Consider the following 27,334-nt stretch of genomic DNA (forward strand, 5'->3'; position numbering starts at 1 on the left):
AACTTCAAAATGCACACATTGAAATGTTGCGAAATGATTAATAAGTATTTAAACGTGTTCTCTGACCTTTAGGATGCAGGGAATGATGGGACCCACGTATGGGGTGAATTTGTCCCCAAAGGTCAGAGGGAGGTAGATGAACATCATGATGTATCCGTCCCTGACGTGAGAAGCGATGTCCACTTTACTGGCCGTCTGGACCACGTCTGGCATCAGTTTATCCAGCTTCTCCACACCTAACGCTGCCATCACCTCAGCCAGACCTAACAGAGGAATACAGCACAGCGTTGCTCAGTTCCATGAAATTTAAGGTCATAAAAAGTCTTAAATGGCATAACAAACAAATTAATATTTTTAAGAGGTCTTAAATTGGGGATAGAAAAACAGTAACCGTGATAGAGCCTAATGTGATTATTCAATTTCACAAGGCGATGATTTAATTAAAAGTAGGAACATGACGCCATTTCACATTCTGCAGGCTCACGCTTTCAGAGCAGTTTACAATCAATTAATAATACTACACATTTATGCCAATACATTGCTAATGATCTACTGTTGATGGATTATGACAATGTTTACTTGTAGGGATGCACCGAATATTCGGCCGCCGAAAATTTTCGGCCGAAAATGGCCCAAAAGTGCATTTTCGGTTTTCGGCCGAAAGACTTTTATCACCGAAACAATACGGCCGAAATGTTGTGATGACGCAAACAAAAACCGCGACCTGCACGTGCTTGTCTGAAGCAACATGTCTGCGGTGTGGACGTATTTCAGTGTATCTGAACCCGCGAGGAGACGGAAACCTTGTTTATCCACCTATATCTGCTCTAAACAATGCGTGCCGCCATGACGACGACTCCGGTTGCGAGCGGGTCAAGAGCGGTGCGCGCGCTGTCTGTGGAGACTCGCGCTGCGGAGGCAGGCGAAAGTATAAACAAGGCAGCGCGAGTCTCCACAGACAGCGCGCGCACCGCTCTTGACCCGCTCGCAACGGATTCGTCGTCATGGCGGCACGCAGTTTAGAGCAGATAAAGGTGGATGAAACAATTAGAAATTATAAATAAGACTCGCGCAGCGGAGGCAGGCGAAAGTAAACAAGGCAGCGCGAGTCTCCACAAACAGCGCGTGCACCGCTCCAAACGGTCGAAGCGTTTATACTTGACGCGCACTCCGTTGCGCGTCTTGTTGTACTATTCCTTGAAACGACAGGGGACGACTCAAGTGTACCTGTCCTCTAACCATCAGGAATCGATGAGAAGAAGACAGATAAATACATGACAATGTTTATTTTTTAGTATTCCACCAATACAAAAATAATCATGTAAAACCCAGTAAACCCTGAGATTATTGCTTGTTACATTACAAAAAAAAATATGTATATGGGAACATGTATGTATAGAACTAAATTAATGCTCTCTTAAATATTTTCTACATTCACTAAACATGTTTAAGTTTCATGTACATTTGTATTAAACATGGACCATTGTTCATTTAAAAAGGCTTTTTATGCTATTGTATGCTACATTTTTAAAATGTAACTAATTTAGACATGCAAACTGGGTGCTATGATGAGAAGTTTGCGCTCGGCTTTGTTTTTGAGAGAACATTTCATTTTAAAACCTTTCTGCAGGCCATCAGATTATTATTTAGTGTACACATGAGTGGGGTCAAGTTAAACATTTTAGTTTGAATTTTATTTTATACTGTGCATTGTGCTAAATAAATATTTGCATATATTGTAATTGATTTATTCTTTGAAAATGTTATATTAATTTATGCAATTGCAATGCCTTGATTTTAGTAAAGTTTGTACACAGTCATAGCCATAAATGCAATGATACTAATAATTGGCATAATTTATTTCGGTTTTCGGTTTTCGGCCTTGGTTTCCTCTTTTTCGGTTTTCGGTTTCGGCCAAGAATTTTCATTTCGGTGCATCCCTAGTTTAGTGCATATTTTTCATATCTTTCTCATCATTTTGAATGAGCATCTAGCAATACCAAATACTAGACATTTCAAAATAATATTCTGTTTATTTTGGGCTTGCTTATAATTATAAATAACTGCATCCGGTGTTTAATTCACCGTAACCTTTAGTAACTTCAACATAAAGATTTTTCCTTTATTAGGGAAAAACAACTATTTAGCATCTGCATAAATGTTTAAACTTAAAGGGATACTTCACCCCAAAATGAAAACTGTCAGTAGTTTTCATTTTGGGGTGAAAACTTAGTTTTTTGTGCATAAAAAGTATTCTCGTCGCTTGATAAACTTAAGATTGAGCCACTGTGGTCACTCTGACTATTTTAACAATGTCTTTAATAACTTTTCTGGTCTTTCGATCCCTTAGAAGCCTATGGAGGAGTGATCCAGCTCTCGGATTTAATCAAAAACATCTTAATCTGTGTTCTGAAGATGAATGAAAGTCTTACGGGGTTGAACAACATGAGGGAGAGTAATTACTGACTGAGTTTCATTTTGGGGTGAGCTATCCCTTTAAGAGCATATGTCGTCCTCACTTCAAAAGTGCACTGTGCTGCGTCTGCCCTCTAACGGTGCAGTGAATCACCTTGAGCGGCACCAGAGCGGTCCACAGAGCTCTGTTCCGACGCCAACGTCTCCATGAGCCACGGCACCAGATCATCGAAGCAAGCCTCGCCCATACCCTTCACCATGGCACCCAGAGCCTTAGCAGACACGGTCCGCACCTGAGAGAGATTGACAGACGCCATTAAAAACCGTTTATGAGTGGGCTTTAAGAGTTTCCACGGGTCAGTGCAGACTATATTACCTCGGGCACGGGGTCCAACAGAGACGCTTTGAGTCCTGGAATCACGCTGGGTAGGTATGGAGAAAGATCCTGCAAATTAATTTAAAAAAAAGGTATTAAAGTAATGAGCCACTCGAGGCTGTGCGTTACAGTGATTTACCACGGTTAACAGGTGTTCTTATCTGAAATCACTGGCCTAAGGGGCTTATAGCTTTTTAAAGCATTTCATTCCAACAGAATTTCAAATAAATAATCAGAATGAACAATTTTAAACGCCACATTTATAAAAATACACTAAAAGTGTATATGAAAGTACAAGAAAAAATACAATATACAGTGAAGTTTGTAATCCTTAAGATTTTTTTGTTTCTTTTGTTTTGCGTCAAAAATCACTCTATATATGATGCCCAAGAAATATTTCGTATTATTATCAATGTTGAAAGCAGTTGTGCTGCTTCATATTTCAGTGGAAACTGATCGTTTTTTCAGGATTCTTTAATCTATAAAAAAAACTCTAAAGAACAGTATTTTTTTAATCAATTTGATGCAACCTTGCTGAATTAATTTTTCCAACAACATTTTTTTTAACCCTAAAACCGTATTCTGGACAAATGTGGGCAAAATAGTTTTGATTTATTTTAAAAAAATACTTCCCTTGATCTGAGCGCTATAAGACTTGGCTACTTTTCCTAAGTTTGCCTCCTGAACACACACAATTTTTTGGACTCAATTCTACAATGTTAAGTGGGTGAAAAAAGAACTCCTTAATCTTGTATTTGGGTCAAAAATGGGCACCCATAGAAATGAATGGGACAAACTGTAATTTAGAGCATTCTAAAATAAGCCAAAATAAGACAGCAAAGTCACTTCATCTTCAGTTTTAGCTCTAAGAACTTATTGGAATGATGTTTTAATGTAGTTAAAAAATGTAAAAAAATAAAACATAAAAATAAGCATAATTTACATAGAAAATATGGGACTTTTTGAAGTAAATAAATTCAAAAATACCCACAAAATAAAAAAAAACACACCATAAATGGATGGACAAAACTTTATCCAAGACAGTGATATAACATTTATAATAAATAAAAATTAGAGTCCTCTGTGCCCACATTTGTCCACTATTGCAGTGAATACAGGGCTAACTGACTCAACTTTTTAACATTTCTAACATCAACACAATATTTAGGATATAAACGAGGTCATGTGAGAATCACGTCTTACCCTCTGGTCAGTGAGCGAGTACATGTTTCCGATGATCTGCGCGGCCATCTTGCGCGTGTCGGTGGATCGGTCCTGGAACGCCCTCTGGACGATGGGCATTATCAGAGCCAGAGACGGAGCGTCGATGAAGTGCACAAACTTGGTGTCCAGCAGCGTTTGCAGGCAGTGATGCGTCCTATGAGACGGGTCAGTCAGAGCGTCCAGCAGGATGGGGGTGATCGCTGCCGAATTCACAATATCAGTTTAACATTAAAGCCCAACTCCTTTAACACTGTGCCACACGACCCACCCAAACAAAACAAGCAGATTTACACACCAAACAGACCGCCTGTCATCCTAGACTGGCAAATAATGACTTAAGCACTGTCTTCAAACATGAATATTCATACCCAGGATCTCAGGGTTGCGGATAACAGAGCCGATCTGTCGGAGCGCTTGCTGACCGGCCTTCTGCACCTTCACATGAGAGTCCGTCAAAACCTCCGTCAGCTTGGGGACGATGTTCGGCAGACACGAGGACAACTGCTTAGGAGCACAGTACGCCATCGCACCCAGCAACTCCACGGACCCTACACACACATTACACAGGAAACTAAAACACTATGCTTCTAAATTTAGTCAGATAGTGATAATGAACAACAACAAAATATATATATATTAAATAATAGTTTTATATATGATAAATAATAAAATAAACCGTTTAAAAAAAATCTGTATTTCCATTTATAAAACATTAGTTCCAATCCTTGATTCTGATTGGTCAATAGCTGTGCTTTATTCATGATAAACATGGCTATGACCGCTTCACCCAACGGCTCTATGTATCACTGCGCAACACTGCAGTTCCTATGTTGTGTTTTTTTGAGCTTTCATGCATATATTACACATTGGAGCGTTGTTGCTGTTCACGGTCAGGGACTATTTTTTCTAGCGGAAGGAAGGCTTTTAGTGATTTTACTTCATGAAAGTTGCACTGATACATGTTTTTTACTTTAATATTTTTAATTGTGTGGTAACCATTGTATAAAAGCAATAAGGTACTTGAGGCAAGTGCTGTCTCGTGAGTAAGTAACAGCTGTTTGTGTCGAGCCTAACAACGCCCTTCAGCCGTTACTGATTCACCATACAGCACAGCCTCGAGTACCTTGCTTACGTGAGACAACGAAGATTGATAATAAAAAAATGTATAAAATTACATGCATTTCTAAGTGAGACAATGATAATGAATAATTGAAGAGTTCAGATGCAAAAGCCTCTAAATGCCATTTGAAATCTTCTTTAATGATGATTTTTTTATCAAACTTGTATATTTAAGTTCAGTAATTTCATTTAAATAACAATTAATAGGTAATTACCATTGCCATTTAAGTGAAATCACTGAACTTAAATATACAAGCTTGACATAAATCATCATTAAAGAAGAAAATTTCAAATGGCATTTAGAGGTTTTTGCATCTGAACTCTTCAATTATAAAATACTACTCCTATTAATAATAATTTAAAATACATAAGTATGAAAGAAACCATAATTATAATTCAAATACTATAAAAAATAATTAGACAACAGTGCTCTGCATTTCCATGTGAGATAGCGATGATTAATAAAAATATAGTAATAATAATATATAAAATAAACAATAGTAATTATAATAAAAAATATTATAATTATAATAATTAAAATAAAATAATTTTTACTACTATACTTTTATATTTTTTTATAAATTACTACTATAATTTTTTTTGTACTATAATAAAAAAACACATACTAAAATAAAAATTAAAAAACAATAATTATAAGGCTGAACACTACACTCTCAAAAAACTATTTAGCTTCCCAGGAATTCACAAAAAAAATAAAATATATATAAATATAATATTATATATATATATATATATATATATATATATATATATATTTATTTATTTTTTTTACACATTGATATGGTAATATATTTGAGATAGAGCAGCAGACCTGCTTTGGTTCTCCAGGACTCCTCTTCCAGCGCCACCAGCAGAGACGGGAGCACCAGCTTCACCCCGTGAGCGCTCAGGTTCCTCATCACGGCCTTGGCACAGTCGTCCGCAGCCTGAAACAGCCAAACAACCAATCATGATTCAGCATGGAGAATAGAGCACAGCCACAGATGCATTCATTTACAATATTACATATCCATCCATCCTTAGTGAAAGCAGAAAAAAGTGAATCAAGTAATCATCAAGTCAAATTAATTAAATTTCCACAAATTAAACTCATTTCCAGCATGAACTCTTTCAAAAAGAGAATCAATGCCTGGTAGCGGATTAGAATCAGGGGTTTTTATGTTATTGATTATCACACAATCTGTAAGTGTCTTTCTTGTTTTGATGTGATGTGTTGAAGACCACAATGGAAATAAGTCCTGGACTTATTAGACGTATTTGATGCCTTTTTTTGTTTCATGTGCAAGGCATTCAAATCAAATCAAATTATCATAGCATATGTGATAATGGCAGTGATTAGGGCTGGACAATATATTGTTTTAGCATTAATGTGCGACAGTCACAATAAAAAGGGAAAGTCTTTACACCTACTTTAACTCTTGGGCCAAATACAGGAAATACGTCATGCAAGTAGACAAGTGGTCAAGTGCAAAGACCACAAGTGTGGGCCAAAACCTGGTTATGATGCAGTGTGAGACCGGAGGGATGTCGTACCTCTCTGACGTACTGGTTCCCGTCACCGAAACAGAGCAGCAGGTGCGGGAGGACGTGGACCACATACGGCTCGAACAACTTCCCCAGCATGTTACACAACATCTCAAACGCGAACAGAGCACCTGTGAGACAGAAAATGAAGAGCTTAGTATGTATTTAACCTTCGACTTCATTTGGTAGCCCAATTATAACATGAGCTTTTTTCTTAAATGTATAATTTTCAGTGGAAAGGAGGGAATTGGAACAGTACACAAGACCACAACTCATGCACTAACCACTGGCTCAAAATCAGTCCATTTTTTTCATCAAATCACTGGTTTACTTCATTTGCATTGTTGTTAATAATCTCAGTTCAGTTTTTGCTTCATTTAAATGCATTTATTTAGTTTATTACCTCCGCTCTAACCTCCTCACAACTCGTTGAAAGTCTTTGTGATGTGCTGGACAAGACTTTAGTTTACAGAGTGCTGGACCCATGCATTGACAATACAAGATCTTGACCAAAAATGTATGCATTTATTTCCATCAAGGAGCATTGTATTGACAATGCAAGAGCCAAACATATAACATGCTAGAAACATAATAATCAATGCAATACTGATCCAATCACAGACTCTTAAACATTTGCCTATTTAAATCCAAACTTTTTCTGGTTATGCAGTGTGTTTTATATATATATATATATATATATATAAAAAAATTATATATATATGTTAGGGGTGTAACGATACACGTATTCATATTGAACCGTTCGGTACAAGGCTTTCGGTTCGCATTTTTAACCCCTTAACTGTCACCCCCCCTTTTTGAGAATGGGGGTTAAATGCTCTATTCAAACTTAAATGGTTGTAATTTAAGAATGCCTTGGAATATATACCCAAGTTTGGTCTTGTTTTAAAGAAAACACTCAGCAGAATATTGCTGAAGTGAAAACAGTAAATAACAGTAAATCAAATATACTGTACTATATATTTTTTATTTTATATAAAATATATATTTTACAAAATATTTTTACTCTAAAATTACTATAAAATCAAAGCCATAAATCTAACCAAGTTATGTTCCAAATTTGAAGTTGATATCACAAAAATTGAAGTTCCCATGAGATTTTGTTTAGGCGTAGTACCAAAAATAGCCACCGGGTGCCATTGAATTCCATTGAATTTAGTTGTGTACATTCTGCCTTAACAAATTAATACATTTCTGTCCAAATATCAATTTTGTCACAAAATTTGGAACCTTCAGACTCAGACCTTTCTGACAATATGTGTTTTGTCAAGATTAATAAAGGTTTTGATCATTAATTATGAAAAATAAGGATGCCCAAAAGGGGAGGAGCCTCATAAAATAAGTACCGTTTCTATGGTAACGCAACGTTCAATTATAATTATATATACTATACTTTTTATTTTTTATTGAACAATACTAGATTATATGTTTTATTATGAACTTTTAGCATAAAAACAGAAGTTTCAATGATTAAAAGTGGGTGCATCAACTTTTTGTGACAAAGGTCAGACCTCCTGTTATGATGCAGATTTTCTTAGGTGCACTCTTGTCATAAATTCATTAATTACTCTTCCTACATAATTTTTAACACAAAACAGGGGTCGAATATTTAATTAGAAGTCTTAGACCTTTCCAAAAATATATAATTTGTCATAATTAGATTAGGATTTAATAGAAATATAGTGAAGTAAAGTTAGGCGTCCCGGTACCGGGTCGGTGACAGTTAAGGGGTTAAACAGAACGGTTCATTGGACCCTTTTTCCTGCAGACCAAAATTTCGTTATTTCAAATGTAGGCCCGTTGCATGTGGCAAGCGCGTTCATAATGTAAGAGACACTGGCGTGACCACAACATTGCCCAACATCAAATGGCAGGAGAAACCAGGAGAAACATTGTGCCATGAATGAACTTCCAGTGTCCACAGATCAGTGACATTCATCATGGGTTAACTGTAGTAACCATAACTGTAACCATGGGAGTTTGGCAGGAATAGTCGGCTATAATGCTTCATCATGTCAGTTTGATTTTGACATTATGAATACAGTTGCTGCCCTCAAATGTTAATCTGAACTAAAATAAACCTTTGTTTATACCTACTACAATATTACATTTCATTTTGTGTTTTAAAAGACCCGTTGTGTTTTATACGCTCCTAAGAAAAGTCAAGTGAAGCTCCATCATTGCTCAAAGTAAAAAAAATAAAAAAAATAAAAAAATCATACTTTATGATAATGTAATTAAAAAAATTAAATCAAGGCATTTTTTTTCTTTTTGCAGTATCGAAAACGTACCGAAACGTGACAAGTGTATCGTATCGATCCGTGAATTTTATGAACCGTTACACCCCTAATATATATACACACAAACACAATTTGTCATGCCAATAAAGCCCACTTCACTGAAATTGAATGCATTAGTTTTTCCTTTAATGCCCCCTCACCTTCTCTGCGTCTGGAGTTCTTCTTGTCCTGGATGGCGTCCGTCAAAGTGCTCATGATCTCCTGCTGTTTGAGGGACAGGATTCCCAGACCTTTGACCAGCCCGGCCAGCCCGTAAGCGGCGCCCTTCCTCTCGGCGTATTTATCGCTCTCCAACAGGAGCTGCAGGAGCTTCCGCACCATCCCACCAGCGTCCTCCTTTATAGCGGGAACCAGAGGAGGAAGACAACTCGCCACCGACTCCTGAACCTGAGCAGGAACACACCGAGAGAGATGCATGGGAATATTTCAACGCTGTCATTTACATGGATCACTGTAATTAGAAATACATATTTATATTTATATATACACATTTTAGAGCAAATATCAACTGTGTTATCGCCTGGCTCTTATCTGCTAAATGCAATTATGAAGATTACGATCATGTTAATCATGCATGGAAAAGCTGATTTGTAGGGCTGGGACGATACACCTCTCCCGATTCGATACTATCACGATACTTGGGAGCCGATACAATACGTATTGCAGTTTTTTTTTACACAAAAGCCAAATCATACACACAGACTATACATTATGTATACGATGAGTCATATTTACAAAAGCGATTCATCACATCTTGCTGAGTTTAAAGGAGTAGTCATTATGTTCAAATGACTCGAAAAAAGATTCGTTCGTTTTGATGAACGAGTTCGAACGGGAGTCACGAAGGCGCATCACAGAACAGAGCAAGGCGAGCATTTGAGCTTATAAAACTTAAATTTTTTTTATTTATTTTTTAAATGAGCGATCGTTTCGCTAGATAAGACCCTTATTCATCGTCTGGTGTCGTTTAAAGCCCTTTGAAGCTGCGCTGAAACCGTCTTTTGGACCTTGAACCGTTTGGACCCCATTGAAGTCCATTATATGGAGAAATTCCTGGAATGTTTTCATCAAAAACCTTAATTTCTTTTCGACTGAAGAAAGAAAGACGTGGACGGTGATGGATGGATGACATGGGGGTGAGTAAATTATCACCAAACGTTTTTTTAAAAGTGAACTAGTACTAAATTTTCTTGAATAAAACAGTCACTTGTTGCCACCTAGTGGCGAAACAATGTAATCATTAAATGCGTTATTATAAAGGGTAACTATACCCCTGTTCAGAGCCTGACTCCACCCACTGGCAATATTTGAAAATGCTGAAAAAGTGGGTCCAAATGAGAGTTTCAGTGCAGCTTCAAAGGGCTTTAAACAATTTCAGAGGATGAGTAAGGGTCTTATCTAGCGAAACGATCGCTCACGTTTATATTTGGAATTAACTTTTATCCAAGTACTTCTGTGATCAAATGAACTCTTGTATCACAGAAATAAGGTTGAAAAGAGTGTTTGTGAAGCTGTTTTATGATTTTGTCAAAGGTTTAATAGACCGACGAATTGGAAAAAGGTCTCGTGGGTGTTTAAATCGAGATCACAGTGAGGGCTTTTCAGTGCACGTCGCTTTCACGAATCCACATTACGACACTTAACACTCATAGATAACAGCATATCCCATCCTTCTGTCAACCTCATCTATAAGCAAGGACAAAAATAAAGCAATTTAATGTGAATTAATATCGATTATGTAAACAAAAAAATCCCGATAGTTAGGTGAATGGATTTATTCTCCCAGCCCTACTGCTTTGAAACAATGGAGTATTGTGGAAAGTGCTATAAGACTAAACTTGACCATCTGAAATGGACAGAAGCAAGAATAGCAGCAGACCTGCTGTGACGGAGTTGAGAGGGCAGTGATCAGCTTGGCCATGATGGGTTTGACTTTCGGGTCGTTCTTGTCCAGATGTTTGGCCAGCGAGCCCATGAGGATGACCACACTCTGCCTCACCGAGTCATAGCTGGCGTCCTGCGGCGCGCTCTTCAGAAACTCCTCAAACACGGGCAGCAGAGAGCTCACGTTGTCCTGAGAGACAGAAACCGCATCAGAGAGTGAGCGTGGCTTCAGGAGAACGAGAGCGTGTCCTGAGGATGGGGAAACGCTACCTTGCCGTGTGTGTTGAGGGCGGACAGGGCCGCTTCCAGCATGCAGCGCCGCACCTCTGCGTGTCTGTCGTTTAGAGCGTCCGGCACAAAGAACAGGAACAGGGGCAACACCTGACTCTCATCCAAGAACTCAGCCAGCTTATTCAGCGCCAGGGCGATGCCACACCTGCACACAGGAAACGCATCACTCACAAGCCCGTCCCAGGGAGGAACCTGATATATGACTCAACCCAATGCTGGTCCATCTGTAGCATGTTGTTGATTATCGCACAATAATCCTTTGTATTTTGCAAATTTGGCAAATGTGAAGCACTGGAAATGATGTTTAATATACATTTTGAAGGTATAACCAGAATATTACACGTCTTTGCATGAGGATGACATGACAACCTTGTCCTTACTTGCTAATCAAGTCAACTTTTTGTTGATGTAATGATTTAAAGAATGAAATCTAGCCTACCTGAACTACATAACAAAAGGAAAAATAGTCACAGATGTTGTTCAAATTCATCAAGTAAATACAAACTAAAAGAAAAAAAAATGTTTTATGGGAGTCGTTCACTTTTTAAAAAACTTTTGCTGATAATTTACTCACCCCCATGTCATCCAAGATGTCCATGTCTTTCTTTCTTCAGTCGAAAAGAAATTAAGGTTTTTGATGAAAACATTCCAGGATTTTTCTCCATATAATGGACTTCAATGGGGTCCAAACGGTTCAAGGTCCAAATGAGAGTTTCAGTGCAGCTTCAAAGGGCTTTAAACGACACCAGACGATGAATAAGGGTCTTATCAAGCGAAACGATCACTCATTTAAAAAAAAAAAAAAGTATACGTCTTATAAGCACAAATGCTCACCTTGCTCTGTTCTGTGATGCGCATTCGTGACTCTCCTGTTCGAACTCGTTCATCAAAATGAACGAATCTTTTTCCGAGTCAATTCGTTCGATTTGGTTCATTCGTTCGCTGAATGAACCAAATGACTCGAAAAAGATTTGTTTATTTTGATGAACGAGTTCGAACAGGAGAGTCACGAATGCGCATCACAGAACAGAGCAAGGCGAGCATTTGAGCTTATAAAACTTAAACTTTGTTATTTATTTTTGAAATGAACAATTGTTTCACTAGACAAGACTCTTATTCATCGTCTGAAATCGTTTAAAGCCCTTTGAAGCTGCACTGAAACTCTCATTTAGACCTTGGACCGTTTGGTCCCCATTGAAGTCCATTATAAGGAGAAAAATCCTGGAATGTTTTCAGCAAAAACCTTAATTTCTTTTCGACTGAAGAAAGAAAGACATGGACATCTTGGATGACATGGGGGTGAGTAAATTATCAGTAAATTATCAGTTTTTTCAAAAGTGAACTACTCCTTTAAGTAATTTTTCCAAGTAAATATCTATAATAACTCCACAGCCATCATGTAAATGCTCTTACCTGGCCTCCCATTGGTCTGGAGGAGCTTCAGAAATGATGCGTCCCAGAGCGTCCAGAACCGGCGGAGGCCTCTGAACACAAAACACACACAAATCCCTGAGCATCACTCAAAGCCATCCCATTCAAACGACGATTTCAATTTTAAATATTAGGGCAATGATTTAAAAAAGAAAAACGAATTATAAAAGCCCGTCTGAGTGATTTATGACACTTAACACAACGGCTTTAATTTCCCAGATGAATTTCAATTAAGCTCTGCAAGGGGCTTGATGAAATATTGATGCGTGGTCCTAAATCTCCAGTGTCTCCACTCACGTAGAGTTTCTGATGGTAGAGCTCGGTGAGCTGGGCAAGAACGGTGGCCGACTGCTCCCGGTACTGGCTGACGGCGCTGGACAAGGCCTCGGCGCCCGCGGACCGCACCGCCTCCTCGTGGTGGATCACGTCCTCGATCAGGAGCGGACACAGTTCAGGGACCAGATCCAGACACAGAGCCTGCCAGAGTCTGAGACGGACACACACACACACAGCATGAGCAACACTCGCCACTGCAGAGCGGTTCAACAATAATCAATGATTCACTGATGGATTCGGCATTTACAAATCATCTTATAGCAGGTGAAATAATGGATTTAAGTCTTAGTTTTAGTATTTTCAACCCAAGAAATAGTTTTAAGGCAGATATTTATATTGTTTACTGTTGTGTCAGTTCCAAACACTCCTTTTGCCGTTAATTGTAATAATCTAGAGAGATGACACCAGCCAACAGCCGGTCTGATCTCACCATCATCGAGTCTGTCTGTGATTACATGAAGAAACTGAGAGACTAAATCCAGAAGAACTGCGGTTAACGTCTTCGAGACGTAGGTTTCTTCAAGCGTCTTGAGATGTTGCAAGAGTTGTTCTGGATTTAGTCTGGTGAAATAACGTATACCGTAAAACTGCAAATAATAGCCCGGGGTATATTTATTTTATTTATTGGCGGGACAAAAATTTGCTTTGGCAATCGCCAAAAAGCAGACAATCTGACGGGTTTAGAAGATTGAATACAAACCGAAACCTGTTATTTACCCAAACCTGGAGTCACAGCAGGTGTGTAAAAGAGAAGTTTTACGGTATTTTTGATAATTTCATTTTTATTTTGACACTAGTGCATTCACTTTAGAAATGTAAATAATTGTAAATATGTAAATAAATAAAAAATATATTTTTAAATTTTTAAAAAAAAATTTAATGTGTAAAAAAAAAAAATTCAAGTTTTTTTTTTCAAGTTTATATATATATATATATATATATATATATATATATTTGGTAATATTATACATATATATATATATATATATATATATATATATATATATATATATATTTGGTAATATTATACATATATATATATATATATATATATATATATATATATATGTAAAAATTCAAGTTTTTTTTTCAAGTTTATATATATATATATATATATATATATAACATTGCCAAAAATGAATAATTTGTGTAAAAAATAAAAAAATTCAAGTCATTAAAAAAAATATTTTTTATTTATTTACATATTTACAATTATTTACATTTCTAAAGTGAATGCACTAGTGTCAAAATAAAATGAAATTATCAAAAATACCGTAAGACTTCTCTTTTACACACCTGCTGTGACTCCAGGTTTAGGTAAATAACAAGTTTCGGTATAATTTTTTATCTTTTAACTTTAGAAATGTCCATGATTTTAGCTGTTGACAATGTATTTTTTTATTTGATTTGATGTTATTCCATTTTAGTTCAACACAAATGCATAAAAAGAAATTGTGTTTTTTTTTTTCATTTTATCGTGAGAAATTTATTCCATTTTAGTTCAACACAAATGCATTTTCATTTTTTTTTTAAATGTCCATTCGTTTAGGATGGAGAAATCATGTTTAAAATTTTCTTCTTTTTTTTTTTTACGCAAATGAGAAAATGTTTGCTATAAATTTATACATCAACAGCAGTTGATTTCCACAGAATAGCCCGGATGGCTTTCCTAACAACTGTGAACCGCACTGGAGTCCACATGACAAACCATTTCCCAGAGGCCTGTTTTTAAATGAGCTTGAGTGTTATTCCCCGGAGTGAGTTTGGAAAACAGCTTTATCACGACCCAAACTCTGATGTGTGAAGCTGATGAGAGCCAGCACCACAGGCTGCAGTGTGAAACTGCATGACTCACTTCTCCGCCAGAGCTCTGCCCTCCTCCTCCACATCGAATTTGGCCACCCACAGTCTCCTCAGCATCTTCAGACCGCTGGCGTCAGCGCTGTCGGTGGGTAACGCCAACTCCATCTCCAGAAGACCCTACCACAGTCAGGCCACAGGTTTAAGAAAAACATTTCATAGTATACTGTCAATCAAAGTAGGGCTGCACGATTCCCACGTAATCGCACTAAAACCGATTTGGCTTATCGCGATTTAGAAATAGAAAGGCTGTGATTATTTGTCATGCGCAGCGTGTCATTGATGAGCTTTGCATCTGAAAGCACTGAGTTTTTTGTGAGTCACACATTTGAAAATGAACATCTTTTCAAACATGAGAAGCATTTATGATCCTCTTGTCCAACAATAGACAACATTTAATCACATGCCTTTACTCCAAACAGCTGAGCTCATCCTCCTGTGAGATGATGTGCTTCTAACACAGAATAAGGCAGTCGTGTGTTTATTAGTCATGTTTAATCAAAGTGTTTCAATCTTCTGTTTATTCAGATGCAGAGATAGGGATATATATGGCGTGTGTGTGTGACGCCCTCTGGTGTTCAGGTGGATATGTGGGGTGTGTGTGTGTGTGAGAGAGAGAGAGAGAGAGAGAGAGAGATGACCGATAAAGGATTTTGAAGGCCGATACCGATACAAATATTTTTGGGTTTTAAAATCCGATATATCGGCCGATATTTTATTTATTTATTTTTTAAATGACATGATAGTGACAAATTCTGTCATGCTTATTTGAGTTCAGAGAACTGATGGGGATGGTCTTTTAATTGTTATTCAAGCAATGTATGTCTCGTGACCAACTCAACGAGTGTTGCCAACAGGAACTGTGTAGAGTGCCCTCTGGTGGACTAACTATACAACTCCAACACTCATGACATGGTTGAAGCGTGTTTCGTCCGTTTTTATTTTATTTTTGAAATATTCATTTATCGGCCATTATAACTGCCGATACCGATAGTTTGGAAAATGCCTAATATCGGTCTGCCGATATATCGGTCTGGCTCTACTGTCAACACAAACGTGTTCAAAGTCAAGATGACGTCAGAAAGGTACTGACCCGCAGCGCAGCGTCTCTGACAGAGAAGCACGAGGACAGTAACGCCTCCAGCAGAACGTCGATCTCGGGCTGTTCGGCGAGCGCACATCCCTCCTGTCCTCCAGCGCTGGCACACAGAGCCGTCAGACAGTCTGATGCCAGCACCTACAACAAACACACACCGTCACAACACAACTCTCCTCAAATACTGTGTGTGTGTGTGTGTTTTGATTTGAGACTCTACCTGAAGGCGAATGGTGGACGTGCCAATCACTTTGGTCAAAAGTAGTAGCATACTGACTCTGGGCAGCAGCTCTGGGCCAGTCTGGACAAACAGGAAAACACATCATTAGAAACTCCTGGCGTTTCAGTTAGACACACATGGATAGACTCAGCATACATATGCCAGCATGACAATTTAGTAATTGCAAATCATCTTAAAATCAAGGGCACATGAATGAGATTTCACTTTATAAACATTCACAGATTTCGTTTGTAGTTACATTTTTAATTTATTTATTTTTACTGTGCATTTCAAATATAAAAAATATAACATTTTATACTATGTTTAAATTATATATATAGTAGTCATAGAAAAATATTTTAATAATATTTTATTTTGTTAAATATTTTAACAATTTTTTAATAATGTAATCTTAAGTTTGTTTTATTCAAAAGAAATTTTAAACAGAAATTATTATTGATATTCATAAGAGATTTTAATCTCCATAAGACGCAAATGGAGATTCTGATTAAGCCACTGACATGAAACATTCATAGTTAATTTAATAAAATTCATATAATAATATTTCGTATCACAAAATTCATATCATCATATCCTAGAGCACCTAATTGTGGTCAACCAATTATTAATTCAGTCATCAGAAAATCCCATGAGATCGCTGCAGTAGCAATGACAACCATTCAGACAAATAATCAAATAACATGATTGGTCCAGTTTAAAGGCCTGTTCAAATCAAGAATTATAACGTTAACTATATTAGCGTCCACACCAGCGGACAACAGCGTCCTGTTTATCATTAGCGCACTGCAGTTTTAATGCCGCGTTAATGCTCAGGCTCTTAAAGCAGGATGAATTCTGATTGGTTGACAATTGATTGTTTTGGTTGTTTTTATCATTCATCAGCTGGAAAAAATCATACTCTGAAATTCGTTATATAATCAGAACAGTCTTTCTGAACTATATCTTTATCGTTATCACTATAGTTATCATTAGAGCCCGACCGATAAAGGATTTTGAAGGCCGATATACCGACACAAATATTTTTGGGTTTTAAAATCCGATATTCCGATATATCGGCCGATATTTTTTTTTTTATTAAATATTGTTGGATTTCACACACGTGTAAAAGAAAAGCTAACTTTTCTGCACAAGATACGTTTGATACTTTTTCTCTATGTCTAAATGTTCACTCCTCGCAAGTATAACTTACATTTTACAATGCAGGGACTGTAACTAGAGATACGCTAGTTATAAATACAGTAATCATTACTTTATTTAGGCAGAAAAAGTTCATTGTGGTTTCCAAGCTCATTAATGTTAACGTTAGCGGTCTTCCACTGATGATAGTGGCATTAGCTTGCTTTGTGGTTAGCTAGTCTATGATAGATAACGTCAAACTGCAAATTGTAAAACATTAATTTTCAATATAACAGGCCAAGGAGAGATGATTGAAGTGTGTTTCGTCCGTTTTTATTTTATTTTTGAAATATTCATTTATCGGCCATTATAACTGCCGATACCGATATTATGGAAAATGTCTAATATCGGTCTGGCTCTAATAATTATCATCTTTGGTGTGAACGGCCCTTATGAATGGCGTTTACGTGTAATTTTCTGGCACGATTTGTTCCTCATTTTTAATATCTGAGCAAACCCAACAAAATTAGGATCGATTTCAAATCTGAAATCTAAAATTCCTGAATGACTTCAGTAAAAGCCAAGTTGATGGATCACTAAATGAAAACCACAGATTAATGGCAAACCCAGCCGTACCTCGTCTATGACCGTGTCGTCCGAATGCGCCCGCAGCTGTGCGTGAGTGTTGATGACCTGTAGCGCGCGGGTCATTGTGAGCTCCGTGTCCTCTGAGGATCCGCTGCTCTGACTCAACACAGCCTGAAGAAGCGGGAAACAGAAGGAGAACGCCGGCGCCGACAGGGCAACCGCTTCTGACCCTGCAATCATTGAGAGGTTTGCCAAGTTACAGAAGCTCTTTATTTCTTTTTTTAGACCTGTTGTAATTCAGTTTATATCCATTTGTGTTTATGTGGGTGTGTGTTAATCACCGCTTTTGGCGTCTCTCTGAGGTGTCGTGTGTGTATGCAGCAGTGAGATGGTTCGCTGCGTCGCTGTGTTCAGATCTTCTTGAGCCCAAGCAGGATCCAAATCACACTCTGGCTTCAGCTGACGCAAGGTCACATGACCCACCAGAACCGCTAAAAATATACAGAGAAAAACAAATCTGAGCCACATTCACATCTGTTAATCACAAATGTTAAAATAATCAGAACGAACAGCTTTAACACTTTAACATACGAAATAAGTCAGAATCATCTTTTTTTTTTTTTAAATGGAACATTTTATCAAACCTTCAGACAAAATTAAAAAAGATTAAAAGTTTGCATACGTGTTTTGGCGTATCATATTTGATGCATCGGGCTTTAATGACTTAAATAGTCTGATGTAGTGAGAATACGGAGCTCAAACTCAAGGAAGAAAAACACCTCAGTTTTATTAAGAGAAAATATGCAATTTGGTGCAAATGCTGATATTTATTTGGCCAAAACCCAAGATGAAATTCTAGCTCGTAATGTAAATCAGTTAGATCTTTATAACAGTATAGCTAAAAATTGCATAAAATGCATATTAATATCAGCTGTCACTCTATACCTGCCAATAACATATCTTAGTAAGATGATATTTATGTTTTATGATCCAACAATGCAATACAATGATGATAAAGAGATGAAAAAATAAACCTTCTTCAAACGACTGATGATCATATTTGACACTCACAGATTTGAACATGGATTTGATGCATGGATAACAAAAGTGTTTATATCTTGAAATATTACAAATAATATTAAAGATAATCTTATGTCTACTAAACAAAAATCATTAAAGATTTCACAGCAAAATAAACCTGAACCACCATTATACTAAAAGGCCTTTTACTTGCTAATAAAGTACGAACTAGAAGGCATATAGTAGCAGCGACAGGTTTTGATAACCCAGAGGCACATCAAACCTGATACAGTAGTTTAATAGAGTTAAACATGCATTTGCATTAGGGTTGTGCCGATAGACGATAGTATCGTGTATCGAGGATAGTATGACATATCGCCGATGGCAGATGCCTTTGACGATATCAATACGATAATTGGCTCGTTTTACCATAATGTATTAAATTATTATTATTAGGCCTATTATTATTATTATAAAGCTAGTATTGTTATTAAATTTAGTATTATTATTGTAGCCTAAATTTACAACGACATCACCTCATAACAATTGCAACAACACACGCACTAATGAGGACTCCTCTAAGAGAATGTTTTTAAAACAGACTAAAAAACATCCCACATCAAAATTTAATTGCAAGGTGATCCATTCACAAATTATCAAGAGTGCTCGTTTTAACAGACGCAAAATTCAATTTCCTACAGATCCAAGATGAAAACGGCATCGTTGTTCGTCAGTATTTGTTTCCGTAACACATTGACAAAACGTTTAATGACACTAACACTAAAAACAATACAATTACTAAATAGTATTAATAATAATATCACTAAAATAGCATTATAGTTACCGTTATCATCGTCGTCTCTGAGGGAACGCGGAGTTAATGCAGATGCCGAAAGCAGTCCGTTTTTACTTTCACTTTCAGAGATTGAGCGCGTTTACATGCGACGACGTTCTTAACCTGATTATGTTGAATAAACTTGACAATGCATGTGGTCATGTAAACGTTTCCTTTATCAGAGTCAAGTCATAAGTACAAGTATAAACCGATCGACTCAGCTAGACGTTTGGCCCTTGCTCTTGTTTCTATCGGCATTTAAAACACATTAACCCGCGTACTTCGTGCTTACTGAAGTGCGCATGTGAAGGGGGGCACATATCGCAAACTCAGACTTTTTCTGACCCAAGAAATTATTAAAACGTGTTTTCATCTCGTGCAGAAATAGGCCCTAGTCAAAATGCTGCATGTAACGGCATGAGGATAGGCTAATGTGTCCGTAAATTTCCCGTTGACAAACAAAAGGATTAGGATCTCTTTTTTTTTAATAAGGAAATAACCTGATCCTATTAATAAACACTCCACCTTTGCTAGCAAAATAGAAAAAAGATTCTCGTATATAAAACGAAGTAGGCTAATAAAACAAGCAAATTAATGAGTAGGCTAAATAATCAAGTTAATAATCAAATAAGTTAGCCCCGCCCCCTCACGATAATATCGTGTATCGCCGATCTCACAGGCTGACGATAGGACGATATGAAAATGGAGCATATCGCCCAACACTAATTTGCATTCACAAAAATCACGTAAATGTGAAAAAAGGAAGGGTTACCCAAGTAGTGCAGGTGTTTAGGCATCAGAGTGACGCCGATGCGCAGGAACACGGGCGTGACGCGTGGAGCCGCCACAGGAGACTGCAGGAGGGGAAGAAGAACCTGCAACACTGCAGGAAGATGAACCCAGATCAGAGGAGGACGACGGGCCAGAGTCGCCTCTAACAGACCCATCACACACTGCAGCTCCACGTCCAACTGAGAGAGAACAAGAGACACTAGTTAGCATCACCCGTTTATTCATGCACACCATATTTAGGGGCCTATAATTTCTGTGATCATGGAATCGCGGACGGGATTGGCCAATTTCAATTTCATGGAATTTATCATAATAATAATAATAATAAATGAAATTCAGTTTTTGTGTGGGAGAGGAACGTATGTCTGGAGAAAAAGCAGACCGGGGGAAGCAAATCTGTAAAAAATTTATTTGCATAAATGAAAACAGAAAAAACTGAATTTGGGGAAAAAAATGAAATGGACTTAATAAGACTACATATTTCGCTCAACCAACAACAACGCACTTCCGGGAGTCCCCTTTTTCCTTTCGTGTCATGTGCAATCTTAAACAATATTTAGCATAGAGGTATACATGTGCATGAACACATTTTTGAATGTCTTAAAGTTGACGATGATGCGTCTCGGGTGGACTTCGGTAGCGTGTGACCTCTCACCTCCTGCAATCTCTTGCGGATGCTGGACTCTTTCTCCAGCTGGGTCTGCATCATCTCCTTCTGTTTGCTGGACAGCTGGATCTCCTCTTTGATGCCTTTCTTCTTCTTGATCTCCTGAAGGACAAACACAAGCGGAGGCTCAGTCAAACGTGCCGTCTAAAACAGAACACACACTACACCAGATACTGTATCCTACAATGCAATGCGCTTAACCTCGTTTCATTTGTCAGTAGGCGCGTTACCATCACAGATTTGCACGGGATTTTTTCTAAATATTGATTAAAAACTATTGATGCCGTTTCCATGAACCGTTGCGACTAAAACAAAAACTTATATTAATATGAGGAGTTTTTGTGCTTCTCCCTCATTTGGTCTTGATTGTGGCATTTCTTTAAGGGTTTAGAATCCAGTATTCCTGTAATTCTTTTTATGAATTTAATAATGTCCCGTATTGTCCAAACACACTGCAAGTCAGGTGACTGTAAATGCAAAAACTGTTTCCATTGCGAAATATATCCCTGAAAAACCTCCTGTGAGCGTAAAAACCTTTTTGTGATAAACAGGAGTTTTTGCGAAATTGACGTTTTTCCATTGTGCGTATTTTTAATTCACAATTTGAAGGGTAATGGAAACGCGGCTAGTGTGGTGGATGAACCGGATGCTTTATTGGCCATGATTTTTAATGACTAGACTTCATTATTTGGTATAATTTAATGATAATGGCTAATGTTGATAAAAGAATAGCCAATATATAATAAAATATTCGACAGGAAATAAGATGTACATATAATTATCACCATCACTGAAATTTTATTATATATTCATTCACTATGCATTTTACACAATATTTAATAGGGCAGCAAGTTTTGATGCAAAACACTGTACTGTATAAATTTGCTAAATAACTGTTTATCTTTAACATGACAACTAAATTAAACAGGTAATGCAATGAGATGAGAACGTTCTGTATTTCATTTGGAAATATTTATTGTTGCATACTGTATTTGACTAAGTAACTATTCAGTATGCACACTAGGGGTGGGGGAAAAAATCGATTCTCGATGCATCGCGATGCGGACGTGGACGATCCTGAATCGATTCACAAATGTCAAAAAATCGATTTAAAAAAAAAAAATTTTTATATGTATTTATAATAACGTAATATTGACGGAACGCGAAAGACGGAACTCTGAAGCGCGGAAGTGCAGTGGCCGGACCGTCTGTGGCGTGCACATAACAGAGATGAGATGGCACGCGAGATCCAAACACCTTCCTTGTTAGGTTAAAAGCTGACGTGTGGATATTTTGGCTTCGGAAGTTGAAGGGGGAAAGGAGCTGGACAAGAGCCGCACTAGTTGTACGCTTTGTGGAATAAAACCAACGACGGAAACACGACAAATATGATAAGCCATATGACACCTTTCCAGCCAGAGGAGGAAAAACACTCGGCTGCACCAGTCGTTATATTATTTATTTACTACAAGTATGCTCCTAGTTCAGGCACACATTTATTTTCCTGGTCGTTCTTTGTAATGTTAATAAAATATATTGTGCATTAATTCTTTATGGGTCATTACTTTGTACTTTTAAAGCAAATTATTTATAGTCACACACAAAAGATTCAGATAATCAAATTGTAACATTATAAATGTCTTGTACTTTAACTTTTGATCAACTTAATTTATCCTTGATGAATAAAAGTATAGATTTCTTTTTTCTTTTGCCCAAAAAATTAAATAAAAATTCTTACCGACTCCAAACATTTGAACGGTATTGTTTAATGTTACAAAAGCTTTCTATTTCAGATAAATGCTGTTCTTTTGAATTTCTGGGTGATTCTCTGAATCAGGTGCCCTTCAAGTCCCCCAAACTTGCTTCAAATATTTTCAATTGAAGGACATCTCAAAATACATTTTAATGCTGTCAATTAACTCTTTCCCCGCCAAACACGGAATTTTCCGTGTTTAATGAAAAAACGCATCTGCGCCAAACACGGAATTTTCCGGGTATCCGTGTTTTAGGTGGTATACGGTAAGGAAGACCTGCGCGCATGTCCTGAATGATTGCGCAACTCTTTGTTTAGAGAAACAGATTGCAATCGTCTCAAACAGTGGAGTAGTGAGAATGTATCAGACAGACAATGCAGAGGTATATGGCTGAAGTACTGGAGGTTAATGGACTCGGAGTCCGATCACTCTTTATTTGATAATTCTGAATCTGATCGGGACGAAGTAGTCAGTGAGAGAGATGCACATGTTCATGCTAGCCATGGACGTGCCGCAGATAGATCGTATAATATTATGACACTATATTATGTATGTGTGTGTGCAGGCATTTATGTGTGGCTGTCTAAATATGAAGGTGTAATTGTCAAATTATTTCTCTCTTTGTGCACATTTACCACATTGTAATATGTATTTGTGTGTGTGTGTGTGTGTGTGTGTGTGTGTGTGTGTGTGTGTGTGTCTAGGCCTGTTTATTGTAATTCCAATTATTCATTATTCACAGGTAGAACACAGAGAGGCAGAAGTTTTATTGCAAAAGTTACATTTCCCTTACATCCTGGGAAATTTGATATATTTTACATTTATTTTATGTTTTTAATTTATTTTGGAAAGTTTTATATATGAAGGAAACAACATCTGAATGTATTCTGCTTTTAAATGCACTTGTTTGATAAAAACACCTTTTTCTCAGTTTTTTGTCCAAAATGTTGTGTTTTTGACAAAACCTACCTCTGTTCAAGAGGCAATAAAAAAAGAACAGATGAAGATAAAATAAAAACGTTTTTTTTGCCTAAAAGCAGAGGCTCAGATCTTTATTTTTATATATATCATCTTCATATATTCATGGAAGAAAATATTCAGCGGGGGCATTCAAATTTAGCGAAAATCGTCAAAAACCCTGGCGGTGGCTGGCAACTTTTTTTTAAAACGCTGGCGGGGAAAGAGTTAATAGAACCAGGTGCATTTGCATTATGATGCAACACAATTGCTTTTGAAAAAAAATTTAAAGTTAATAAATTTAAAGATAATGAGTTGCCTAAGTAGTAGACAACAAGCATGTTTGCATGTCCTCACTAACCATCATTATATTTTCAATGAATATCAAACAAATAAAAAGTGCAATTAATACCAAAATGTTGCTGCTGCTATTATAATCATGTGTTGGTCTAGTGTATTTTCGTTTACTGTTGTGAAATGGAAAATCAATAATCGGTAATCGACAATCGTTAATAATCGAAAATCGACTGTAATCGAATCGGGACTTCAATAATCGTAATCGAATCGAATCGGGAAATCAGACAGATTAACCACCCCTAATGCACACTAGAACATAAGTCCAAAACAACTTTTTTTGTGTGTTTCTCTCTCACCTCTTGAAGCTCCATTTCAATGATCTGCTCTTTGAAGGAATAAGCCTTGTTCTCTCTTTTCATGTTGCCTTTCTTTGTGCTCTCCTGCTGCGCGCTGCCAAAAACAACAGCGGTGTTTACAGCACAACCAAGACCTCATTCATTCCATCTGAACTGATTCAGTCCAATTTACCTCATAATGATGCTCTTATCATAAAGTTCTCCCTCTGGCGTTCGCATGATTGCATATTCCTGACGCGTCACCTGGATCATCGCATGATTGGACAAGCGCTGGGTCACGTGATCCATGACACGCGGCAGCAGTTTAGTTGGAGACAGAAGCGATAGAGAACCGACAGCATTCTGAACAGCCTACAGCGAGAGAGACACAATGACAACCAGAAATCCAGAGAAACTCTGACCCCAATCTTAAAGGAGTAGTTCACTTTTAAAAAAATGTCATCCAAGATGTCCATGTCATTCTTTCTTCAGTCGAAAAGAAATTAGGGAATTTAAGAAATTAACTGTTTTTGGACCTTGAACCGTTTGGTTCCCATTGAAGTCCATTATATGGAGAAAAATCCTGGAATGTTTTCATCAAAAACCTTCATTTCTTTTCGACTGAAGAAAGAAAGACATGGACATCTTGGATGACATGGGGGTGAGTAAATTATCAGCAAGTTTTTTTAAAAGTGAACTACTCTTTTAAATGTGTGTCCTATTACATCAATGTAATAATTTAAGATGGTTTGAAGTTTTTGAATGAAGTCTCTTAAATGCATTTGATCGAAAATATAGTATATACAATATATATCAAATAAGATGTGTATAAAAATTAATTCATATTTTATTTTACAGCAAATAAATTATACTCATAAATTTTACACAATATTTTTTTTTTTTTAGGAAAATCAGAAAATGGCCGTTATCTATTGATATTGATCTTAAAATGTCTGCCCTACCATATCAATACAAAATTAAAGTCACAATGAAATCAAAATAGACAATACTATTTTTTTCAGTAATTATTATACAATATTTATCCATGCACATCACTCTTTTTTTAAATTCATGTGCCTCATAATCTTGAACCAGAAAAACTTGCGACATCTCATCTCTGATGAAGAGGGCGGGGCAACCTGTCACTCACATGAGGTCCACCAATAGAAAACCACAAGGACAAAATCAAGCCCCGCCCTACATTTTTTTCTTGTTCCAGATCCAGAATCCGTTTCACTTGAACATGTCACAATAATCACAACTTTAAATGCACCTGGTTGTCCGTGTTGGCTTCTAGCAGGCGAGGTAGAATCTTCTCCAGGTGTTTCTCGATGAAATCCGCAGCGTCCATCTTCATAGTGGACAGCAGAGAAGGCCACAACTCAGACCTGATGGCCACTGGAAAAGAAAGAGCGCGATTAACATCTATTGGGATATTCCTGTACGGATGCAATCAAATCCACAGGGAGAGAGAGACAGACCGATGGAGGGATGATGGGTAACGATGAGAATATCCAGGGCCAGTTTCTCCGCCTCTGCCGGGTCGTTCCACTGGGCCGCCGCCGAGCAGATCACCCTCAGAGCGTCCAGCAGGACCCGCGGAGCAACATACGAGCGCCCCATCTCAGTCAGCTCGCCCGTCTCCGTGTAAAGAGCCTCTGACGGCAGAATCTGATTCAAGAGACGAAAAAATTAGCAAATTCAAAACACGTTTAAGCGTAAAGTAGCCTAACCGTACATTCACACCGCTGCCGACTTGAGCTTCCAAAGCGGCCGGAAATGATTCATTTTCATTGGAAGCTGGCTTACGGTCAAATCCATCGATGCCGCGTTTTGGGTGTTTTGAGTGTCAATCAGAAAGTTGAAAGAAGCTCAACTTTATGGTAATGAGCTGTGACGCGGTTCAGCGGAATATAGACGTCCTTCGCGCCGGCTGATTCCGGAGAAACATACAATGTAAACTATGGCTGGGTAATAAATATCTATTTCTCGATATTAATCGATTCTCATTTTTACGAACCGATATCGATTCTTAAATCTCAAGAATCGATTAGTCATCCTGTTTCATTTGAATGAATGAAAAAAAAAAAAAAAAAAAAAAATCGCAATAATCTTTGATAAATATATACACCATATTACATATGCATTATAATATTAATGTTCTTCAATATTTAATGCATATTTGAATAAATCTGGCAAGTTTTTATGACAGACACCATTTAAATGTTTATATTTCATATAATCTTATTATTATAAAAAAATATAAAAGTGTAATTTAAGTGTTCGTATAGCTACAAAACAGTTCATTATTACCTTCATATTAGGCTAATGAAGCCTATAGGCTACAACTAGACTCCCATAGTTTACAGCATTAGTTAAGAGATTTGATTTCCTTGAGAAAAATGGCCATTTATTGTAACTGATATCCAAAATAATCGTAATTGAATCGAAATCGAATCGAATTGCAAGCTTGTGAATCGAAATCAAATCGAATTGAGAAATTTGTCTCAATACCCAGCCCTAATGTAAACTTTCGTTCCTACCAAAACATTACTTCCAAGAAAATGGAAGAGGAGCTAATATTCGCCTAAAGGTTTCCTCTCATTTATGACTTGAAGTTATTTGCTTATAGGGCCCGCATGAGCGCAACTTTTATTTGAAATATTTACGAACGCTCGTCTTAAAGCGGGAATGCAATTCATGTGCTCACGGTGACACCGATTTGACAGCAAATAATAATAATAATAACAGCTAAAAATGTATTTTTCCCGACCAAATGTGACCAAGACGGTTATAAAAATGCTGTCATAAAAGGTTTCTTCGATGTATTGGCTGTT

At 37.2% G+C, this 27,334-nt stretch overlaps 1 protein-coding gene across 1 annotated transcript in view; it reads right to left on the reverse strand.

Moving 5' to 3' along the window:
* The window catches only part of gcn1 (GCN1 activator of EIF2AK4), a 68,587-nt gene that overhangs the window by 29,876 nt on the left and 11,377 nt on the right, over positions 1–27,334 (reverse strand). The window contains exons 19-41 of the mRNA XM_039686345.2: positions 25,979–26,168; positions 25,771–25,895; positions 24,691–24,869; positions 24,519–24,612; positions 21,143–21,256; positions 20,468–20,666; positions 18,182–18,331; positions 17,889–18,070; positions 16,116–16,196; positions 15,893–16,036; positions 14,795–14,919; positions 12,901–13,090; positions 12,586–12,656; positions 11,152–11,317; positions 10,877–11,071; positions 9,138–9,384; positions 6,689–6,810; positions 5,967–6,081; positions 4,384–4,563; positions 3,995–4,215; positions 2,792–2,860; positions 2,570–2,708; positions 67–263 (exon numbers count right to left, since the gene is read on the reverse strand). Coding sequence (XP_039542279.2) covers positions 67–263; positions 2,570–2,708; positions 2,792–2,860; positions 3,995–4,215; positions 4,384–4,563; positions 5,967–6,081; positions 6,689–6,810; positions 9,138–9,384; positions 10,877–11,071; positions 11,152–11,317; positions 12,586–12,656; positions 12,901–13,090; positions 14,795–14,919; positions 15,893–16,036; positions 16,116–16,196; positions 17,889–18,070; positions 18,182–18,331; positions 20,468–20,666; positions 21,143–21,256; positions 24,519–24,612; positions 24,691–24,869; positions 25,771–25,895; positions 25,979–26,168 — 3,495 coding nt within the window. The remainder of the gene's footprint in view (positions 1–66; positions 264–2,569; positions 2,709–2,791; positions 2,861–3,994; positions 4,216–4,383; positions 4,564–5,966; positions 6,082–6,688; positions 6,811–9,137; positions 9,385–10,876; positions 11,072–11,151; positions 11,318–12,585; positions 12,657–12,900; positions 13,091–14,794; positions 14,920–15,892; positions 16,037–16,115; positions 16,197–17,888; positions 18,071–18,181; positions 18,332–20,467; positions 20,667–21,142; positions 21,257–24,518; positions 24,613–24,690; positions 24,870–25,770; positions 25,896–25,978; positions 26,169–27,334) is intronic.

The sequence above is a fragment of the Pimephales promelas genome, chromosome 14 (assembly GCF_988280905.1).
Source record: "Pimephales promelas chromosome 14, fPimPro1.hap1.1, whole genome shotgun sequence".
Classification (NCBI taxonomy): Eukaryota; Metazoa; Chordata; class Actinopteri; order Cypriniformes; family Leuciscidae; genus Pimephales; species Pimephales promelas.